This window comes from Trichechus manatus, unplaced genomic scaffold, assembly GCF_000243295.1.
Source record: "Trichechus manatus latirostris isolate Lorelei unplaced genomic scaffold, TriManLat1.0 scaffold00020, whole genome shotgun sequence".
In the NCBI taxonomy this organism is placed as follows: domain Eukaryota; kingdom Metazoa; phylum Chordata; class Mammalia; order Sirenia; family Trichechidae; genus Trichechus; species Trichechus manatus.
In genome coordinates this window covers 13,932,282-13,942,006 of record NW_004443956.1, presented here as the reverse complement: position 1 = coordinate 13,942,006, position 9,725 = coordinate 13,932,282, and the positions used below count along the sequence as shown (strand labels likewise).

The 9,725-nt window shown below is 40.9% G+C and overlaps 1 protein-coding gene across 1 annotated transcript in view; it reads right to left on the bottom strand.

Annotated features, from left to right (window-relative positions):
- The window catches only part of GALNTL5 (polypeptide N-acetylgalactosaminyltransferase like 5), an 87,024-nt gene that overhangs the window by 36,590 nt on the left and 40,709 nt on the right, over positions 1-9,725 (bottom strand). The window contains exons 4-5 of the mRNA XM_004372751.2: positions 5,071-5,237; positions 2,209-2,331 (exon numbers count right to left, since the gene is read on the bottom strand). Coding sequence (XP_004372808.1) covers positions 2,209-2,331; positions 5,071-5,237 — 290 coding nt within the window. The remainder of the gene's footprint in view (positions 1-2,208; positions 2,332-5,070; positions 5,238-9,725) is intronic.

Below are 9,725 nucleotides of genomic sequence, written 5' to 3'. Positions count from 1 at the left end.
TACAAGACACTACTGCAAGAAACCAAAAGAGACCTGCATAAGTGGAAAAACATACCTTGCTCATGGATAGGAAGACTCAACATTGTGAAAATGTCAATTTTACCCAAAGCAATCTACAGAATACAATGCAATCCTCAACCAAATTCCAATGATATTTTTTAATGAGATGGAGAAACAAATCATCAACTTCATATGGGAAGGGAAGAGGCCCCTGATAAGTAAAGCATTACTGAAGAAGAAGAACAAAGTGGGAGGCCTCACACTACCTGATTTTAGAAACTATTATACCACCACGGTAGTCAAAACAGTATCTGTTGTACTGGTACAACAACAGATATGTAGACCAATGGAACAGAATTGAGAATCCAGACATAAATGTATCCACCTATGAGCAGCTGATATTTGACAAAGGCCAAAAGTCCTTTAATTGGGGAAAACACAGTCTCTTTAACAAATTGTGCTGGCATAACTGGATATCCATCTGCAAAAAACTGAAACAAGACCCATACCTCACACCATGCAGAAAAACTAACTCAAAATGGATCAAAGACCTAAATATAAAATTGAAAATGATAAAGATCATGGAAGAAAAAATAGAAACAACGCTAGGAGCCCTGATACATGACATAAACACAATACAAACCATAAGTAACAATGCACGAACACCAGAAGAGAAACTAGATAAATGGGAGCTCCTAAAAATCAAACACTTCTGCTCATCAAAAGACTTCACCAAAACAGTAAAAAGACAACCTGCAGATTGGGAAAAAATTTTTTGGCTACAACAAATCTGATCAGCATCTAATCTCTAAAATGTAGTAAAGATATGCACAACCTCAACAACAAAACGACAAATAACCCAATTAAAAAATGAGCAAAGCATATGAACAGGCACTTCACCAAAGAAGATATTCAGGTGGCTAACAGACACAAGAAGAAATGCTCATGATCATTAACCATTAGAGAAATGCAGATAAAAGCTACAATGAGATATCATCTTACCCCTACAAGGCTAGCATTAATCCCAAAACCACAAAATAATAAATGCTGGAGAGGTTGTGGAGCGACTGGAACACTTATACACTGTTGGTGGGAAAGTAAAATGGTACAACCACTTTGGAAATGGATTTGGCGCTTCCTTAAAAACCTGAAATAGAAGTACCATACAACCCAGCAATCTCTCTCCTTGGAATATATCCTAGAGAATTAAGGGCCATCACACGAATAGATATATGCATGACTGTGTTCATTGCAGCACTGTTCACAACAGCAAAAAGATGGAAACAACCTAGGTGCCCATCAACGGACGAACGGAAGGGTCAAAGCAGGGTGAGAGGAGAAGTGAAGGGGGCAGGAAAGTTCTTACTTGACTGGAATTGTGGGAAGAATGCTTGGTTCTCTCTGAGGTGACTCCTCTCACGGTATGTGGGTTTTTTAATCTGCAGTTACTATGACCTGGGCAAATGCATTCTATTCTGGTGGTCCTGAGTCTCTCTTCAGCTCCGTAGAGTCCTGTGTTCTATCCTACTTCTCAGCTGAGACCTGTCCATCACATTAGCCCGACAGAGCCTTTCTTAGGGCCGTGCAGCAATCTGAAGCTCTTTAAATCCAAACCTCATTCCTTTCTTCTTTCCCTTCATAAATGTCAAGTCTGAAGCTCTCTCATATCCCACTTGTTCTTCATCTTCCCTTTATTCTTCACTGGAATTTCCCCCAATAAACTTTCTCTTCTCATTCTGTGTTGGCATCTGCTTCCCAGAGGACCTGAACTGACACCCCACCTTTGCTTTAGAGTTCCCATGGGATAGGCCAAAGTTTCTGCTGCAGCCGCACCCCAACCCACCTTCTCCTTGTCTAGCTTGCTTTCCTCACCCCTTTACAAGTGTTGTTCCCAAGAGCCCTCAACAAGAAACCTCCTGCATATAACACTCCACCTCAGAATTTGCACCCTGGGGAACTCATCCAGTGGCAGGGGCTAACGTGATGGCCCCAGAAAAGAATATCTTCCATTTGAAATAACAAATTGGTGTCTCAAAGCAGAGTACTTTGAGTCGAAAGAAGATTACAGACTCATACGGCTGAAATGCATTTCCACTTTTCTGTGTGAGCCAGCAGAGACATAGAGGGTCTTATGTGGATTTCCATGTGCATGGGCAGGAAGACCCTGGACACAGACTCTGGGTCATGTCTGGAATGAGATGCTCATACCTGAAGCATGAGATGCTCCAATCAGCCTTGCTCGGATCAGCCCCTCTCTCTTCTTGTTTCTTATCAATTTAATCTTTCCCCGAAAAACTTCCAGGTAATAGTCTAGTTTTTCTTTCAAATCATCTGGAAAAATATTCAACACTTGCTAATTGGTAAACAACTACTACAGAAATTAAAACAATTTATCACAATTATGATTAATTCCTAAAAACCATGCTACTTCACAGAAGTTCTAACTTTAAAAGAAAGTGTTATCCTTTGTCAGGGAGGAGGAGAAAGAAAAGTGATTCGTCATCTAAGTCAACTGGAAATGTTCTCCTATGTTCCTAGTCAAATACCTCTATTTTAATAAATTGCAGTTTTAATGGAAACTTTACTGGGAAAAGCCCGAGTTATGGAGCTTTGGAGCAATCTGGCTTTCCTTCTGACTGTGCTAATTGCGTTATAATCAACGTGCTTCTAACTTTGCAGTGACTCTTAGGTAAGTTGTTATATCACTCTGAGTCTCAGTGTCCTCATCTGTGAGGAGTGATACCCACTATGTTCCTTGAAGGATTGTAGTGACAGGGAGAAATATATCACCTAGCACAGCGCCTGGTCTCTAGTAGCCTCTGAATATTTGAAGGCATGTTAATGATGACTCCCTGGGTGGTCTGAACAGTGCTAACCAAAAGGTAGGAGGTTTGAGTTCACTGAGAAGTGCCTCAGAAGAAAGCCCTGGTGATCTACTTCTGAAAAATCAGCCATTGGAGCAGTTCTACAATGACACACATGGGGTCACCATGAGTCAGAATCAGCTGGATGGCAGCTGGTTACTGGTTTGTGATGATAATAGAGGAGGCTGAGGCCAGGTGAGATGGATACAGATGCCTCAGAGGTCTAAATTCCTATATCCCAGAAATCCGGATCAGAAGGTTGGGAGTAAACGGGACCAGATTCATACTTATCGTGGCAGAGGACAGATCTCCTTCCTAGTCTGTAAAAAGGGTTGTGTGACCCTGCTCAGACAGAGGAATACAGGCTGCCCAGTTGCACTTGCAGCGTGGGAGCAGCAGCTTAGCCTAGCAGTCTGCCAACATATTTCTAGAATCCTGGACAAAGGGGAACTCTATGAGCAAGGCCTTTGAGGGAGTAAAAGCAGTGCTGGCAGCAATAACCTTTCATAGAAAGTGGAGGGTTGGGTTTTTCAAAAGATGGCCATGTGGCTGGTTTGCAGTTAGGAGGGACCAGGACTGTGGAAACATGGATGGCAAAGGTCAGCTCTGGGCATGCCACTCGTCTAACTCATGGGGCAGTTCCCTGGGTCCTGTCCCCTCAGCTGAAGGAGTGCATCACAGTGCCTACTGGCATCATCAGGGAGAGACAGGCTTCAGTTCAAACATCTGTTCTGCAACCCAGCATTTCATTGTGAAGTATAGGAAGGAATGTGTCTATCCTGAGCTCCATCAGATCACAGAAGACTCCATTTCCTGTGTTTGAGCTTCTGCATGGGCTAAAGTCTAAGCCCTTTGATGGGAGGATCAAGGAGGAGGAGGATCAAGGAGGAGGCATAGAGCTACTTGGTGGGCAGGCAGCACACCCCTGTTTGGCCATCAGCAGCCACCGTGTGAATGGGGATTACAATGCCTAAAGAACGCATGAGCAGGTCACCAGCTAGGTCTCTCAACTAAGGATGTAGTTCTAAAGGGCTGGGGCTGGGGAGGGCTATGGCCATTCCTGGGACTGCATCCCCATGGCAGCATCCCGTGCTTGTGGGTGAGATGGTAGAACTCCACAGTAGGACACCCCCGCCCCAAACCTGCTCATGGATTTACGTTGCCCAGCAAGTTACCAAACACATTGCTTAGTGTTCCTGGGTAATCTGAGCAACAGCTGCCTGAGGGGAGCTCTGACCATCTTTCTACACCCCCTCCCATGCACAAGACTAAACATCAAAGCTCCTGTACTCTTCGGGTACTGGCGGCCTTATAGAAATAATGTTATATATTATAGGTGCCTGGCCAATATCCGAAATTCCAAATCATAGCTGGCATTAGCTTGAGTTACATTCCACCTTTAAGTTGACACACCAAGAGGCATTTCCCCACAGAGTGAACCTCTGAGATGTCTCCTTTTCTTCCTACTGTTTCTCACCTTTTTCCTTCTCAGCCCATAGTGGGTGAGATTTACAGTGGATTAGGTAGGCTTTTAGGCTTGAAACCTCTCCAATATTTACATCATTGCTGCCATGGGAAAATGGACCCCACAGCATGTGGTAAATGGGGATGGCAGACTCCAAAGATGGCATCATTGATTTGAGCACTAACCAATGGTCCAATTGGAATTCAGGCCTTGATGGAGATACTTTAAACTTTTTCTTGTAAAGTACATGGATCACATCACTCCCCTGCATTAAGTCCTTTAATAGCTCCTCATCTTCTCCAGATAAAATTCAAACAATGCTCTTTATGAGCAGGTTCCTTTTAGTCTCTGGTTTTATCCACCCTGCCCCTCCCTACTCTCCAGCCTTACCAAATATTCCAAACTCACCAGTTCCCTCTTGCCCCTGGGCTTTTACAGTGCTAGTTCTTCTGTCTAAAACACCTTTTCCTTCTCTTTGCCTGGATAACTGCAGCTCATCCTTCAGACCTCAGTTTAAATGTCTCTTCATCCTGATAGCCTCTTGGAAGCACTAACCACGCCATTAGACTGAGCACCTTAAGCACAGGGGCCAGTTCTTACGTATTCTCCTGGGCATTGGTAGCACCTAGCAGAGTGCCTGGCTCAATACTTGACCCTGAAATTCTTTGAATAAAAAACTCAGGCATCATAAGGGATGGGACTGCCTTCAAAGTAGATTAGATTATTAATGTTTCATCTTACCATATTCACTCATATCATCTACCAAAATAATTTCTTCCAGGATGTAGCGTGGGGTGAGATTCACGACACTTGACACTGTCCGAAACAAGGCATTAAATTCTTCATTATAGAAGCAAATAATAACACTGGCAGTAGGTAGATATTTTGGATAATGCTTTTTAAGACACCTGAAGGCATAAATAATAGGAAGAAAACAATTCATTTAAAAGCCTTAGATGTTTTGAAGTCTAATTCAATTACCTTTCCTTATTTTCATTTTTCTCTCTTTATTCCTTCAATTGATTGTGATAATAAGGTGAAGTACATTTAAAAATACAAAAATAAAGATATAGAAATGTCTTTAACTTCTTAGGATGTTCTAATATTTTCTAAATCATTTCCCCTTTCTTAAAGCCAGTAATACTTGCTCTTTCCTGAGACTCTGTTTTGATCATCTTAGTTATATTTTAAGCATAATCTAAGAACAAATTATATCTATATTTTTGTTTCTAGTATAAAATGAATTAATAAACTTATTCACACTGAAAGTTTTGCATTAACTTTATTGTACTAGCTTCAAAGAAAATATGTCATGCTCTATTCTTCTTTTTGTGTAAGTTGCTACAGCAAAGACATCTAGTGAGGAGGCAAACCCAACATGGCACTATAGACAGAAGTACCATGCCATCTCTCTGCAGCAAAGACTGAAAAACTAAGTAAAACAGACACAAACGTCAGTCCTGGAGCTCTAGAAGGAATAAAGAATTCAATCAAGCACTGAAGGGAATGAGAAACTGACAGAGATATCAGTCAGAATTGACGTGACAGCAATGGTTTTTTTTTTTTTTTTTTTTTTGAGATCAGAGAATGAGGAGAGCTACAGAGTGGAGGTCCGCTACCAGCTAACACAGCATGGATATGCCGTCTTGGACTACAGCCACAAACGACCACTGATAGGGAGTATGGGAAAGCAACTTCATGAAGCTACCAACAGGAGACAGAGCACCCCTTCCTGACAGGTCCATGCCATACCACCTGGCGAGAGAGACATCAGCTAGCTGCCACCCCAATTCTGCCCACCTCCAATGGCCAGCTACCCTACCACCGTAGTTTTTTGTTGCTTTTATTTTTTTCATTATTATTTATTTATTTTTGTTTGTTGGTTGGTTGATTTCTTCTCTCTTTTTCACCTCTTTCCTTTCCCCTACCCACTTTCCCTTCCTTTCTCCCGCCCACATAGCCCCGTGCGCTAACAAACAGGCTGAGCCACACCAGTCAGCTAGAGAACCACTGGCACATGGTCTCGCTGGATCTGCCCTGCCCTCACCCACTGTATCCTACTGTCCTGCCATTTTATTTACTTTTTCTTTTATTTGTCTCTCTTCTTTCTCTTATTTCACCCACCACTTAGCTCTGCACATGACATTCTCTCCTTTCCCTCCTACTTATCAGCACTGTGCACTGAGCGCCATGCCCCCAAGTGGCACTGATGTGGTCTGCCCCCCCGCCCTGCCCCTTTGGCCCCAGTTCGTGCTGCAAAATACCCATCCCCACCCCTCCACTCCCACTGCACCCAGCCTGCTGCACCATAGCTGAGTGACTGGCCCTGCCCACTTGGACTGGGTGGTGAGAAGTGTCATGTCTGTAAGTGAGCAAGCAACAAAACACACCCAGCCCACCTGCCCAGATATGACCAAATAAAAAAGCAGGACAAAACAATCAAATCTACTATCAATAAATGAAGAAAATAATTCCTGAATGTCATGGAGACAACAGATAATATCAAAACATATTAAAAAACAGGAGAGGTTGGCTCCAGAAAGTGACCAAAATAAAATACCAGCTGACTTTCTGGTAGAAGAAAAGGCACTGAAACTATCTGATAGGGAATTCAAAACTCTAATATTCTGGGTTTTTCAACAGATGAAGGAAAATGCAGACAAGAATAAGGAAAAAATAGACAAAATCATGGAAAATACAGACAAAATTAGGGAAAACACAGACAAAGCAATGGAAGAATTCAGGAAAATAATACAGGAGCAAAATGTCAAAATAAATAAACAACTAGAAATCATAAAAACAGTGATTAGTATTCCAAAACAGAAACAACAAGATATCAGAAACAGACAGTGCAATAGAAGATTTTAGGAGCAAATCTGAAACAATGGAAGACAGGATCAGTGAAATTGAAGACAAATCATTGGATACTACTTTGTTTGAGGAAAAATTGGAGAAAAGAATGAAGAAAAATGAAGAAACCTGAGAATGATATGAGATACAATCAAAAGCAAAAATTTACGTGTGATAGGAGTTCAAGAACAGGGGGAGAAAACAGAAAACACAGAAAGGATCATTGAAGATTTGCTGATAGAAAACTTCCCTAATATAATAGAAGAGGAAAAGCCAACATCCAAGAAACTCAATGAACCCCATATAGGATAGACTCCAAAAGAAAAACACCAAGACATATCATAATCACATTCACTAAAACCAAAGATAAAGAACACTGAGAGCAGATCGAGAAAAACAAAAAGTCACATGCAAAGGGGAAACAATAAGACTAAGCTCTGATAAGTCAACAGAAATCATGCATGCAAGAAGGCAATGGGATGACATATATAAAATCTTGAAAGAAAAAACCTGCCAACCAAGAATAATACTTCCTGCAAAACTCTTGCTCAGATATGGTGGTGAAATTAGGACATTTCCAGATAAACAAAAATTAAGGGAATATGTAAAAACCAAACCAAATTTACAAGCATTATTAAAGGGTGTCCTTCAGTTAGAGAACCAACAACATCAGACAACAATATAAATCTAGGACATAAGACAGCTTCAGCCAGATACCAAGCTAGATAATGAACTCTCAGCGATAAAACAAAACTAAAAAATTTACAACAGGGAAGTAGAGAGGTCAATCTGTAAATGACAACAATATTTGAACAAAAAAAGAGGGAATAAATGGTGTAGATATAGAACTTTTAAACGGAGAGGAAGTCAAGGCGATATCATGTAATAAAAGACTGGTTTAAACTCGGGAAAATAGGGATAACTTTCAAGGTAACCACAAAGAAAGTTAGCAAAACCTACTCATCAAAATAAAGAGGAAAAACAAAGTTTCAGTAAACACAAAACCTACAAAAGTGAAAGAAGCAACGACAACAACAAAAAATCCACAAACAAAAGGAATTTAGCACAGAAGAGTAAGAGGAACAAAGAAAAAAGAACAAGCATTACATAAGATAAGCTAGATAACTGGGATCTTCTGAAAATTAAACACTTATGCTCATCAAAAGACTTCACCAAAAGAGTAAAAAGAGAACCTACAGACTTGGAAAAAAAATTTGCCTATGACAAACCTGAAAAAGGTCTAATCTCTAAAATCTGTAGGAAAACCCAATACTTCTACAACAAAAAGACAAATAATCCAGTTAAAAAATGGGCAAAAGATATGAACAGACACTTCACCAAAGAAGAAACTCAGGTAGCTAACAGACACATGAGGAAATGCTTGTGATCACTAGCCATTAGAGAAATGGAAATCAAAACTACAATGTGATACCATCTCACCCCGACATTACTGGCATGAAGGGAAAAAGAACCTGAAAATAACAAATGGTGGTGATGCTGTAGGGAGATTGGAACTCTTATGCACTGCTGGTGGGAATGCAAAATGGAACAACCATTTTGGAAAATGATATGGTGTTTCCTTAAAAAGCTAGAAATAGAAATACCATACGATTCAGCAATCCCACTCCTAGGAATATATTCTAGAGAAATAACAGCCATCACATGCATAGATGCACACCCTGTTCATTGCAGCATTATTCACAGTAGCAAAAAGATGGAAACAACCCAAGTGCCCATCAACAGATGCATAGATAAACTATGGTACATACACACAATGGAATACTACTCAACAATAAAGAACAATGATGAATCTGTGAAACATCTCACAACATGGATGAATCTGGAGGACATTATGCTGAGTGAAATTAGTCAATCACAAAAGGACAAATGCTGTATGAGACCACTATTATAAAAACTGATGAAAAGGTTTACACGCAGAAAGAAACAATCTTTGATGGTTATGACATAGGGGAGGGGTGGCCGGGGAAACACTAACTAGACAATAGATAAGTGGTAACTTTGGTGAAGGGTAAGACAGTACACAATACTGGGGGAGGTCGGCACAACTTGACCAAGACAAAGTCACAGAAGCTTCACAGACACATCCAAACTCCCTGAGGCACGGAAATACTGGGCTGAGGGCTGGTTACCATGGTCTTGTGGGACATCTAGCTCAATTGGCATAATATAGTTTATAGAGAAAATATTCTACATCTTCCTTTGGTGAGTAGCGTCTGGGATCTTAAAAGTTTGTGCGCAGCCAGCTAAGATACGTGTACTTGTGTCACCCCATCTGGAGCAAGGGAGAATGAAGAAAACCATAACACAAGGAAAAGATTAGTCCAAAGGACTAATGGACCACAACTACCACAGCCTCCACCAGACTTAATTTAACATTACTAGATGGTGTCTGGCTCCCACCACTGACTGCTCTGACAAGGATCACAATAGAGGGTCTCAGACTGAGCTGGAGAAAAATGTAGAACAAAATTCTAAGTACAGGTTGCTCATGAGCAGAATTAAGTTTTCTGGAATTCCCATTCTTT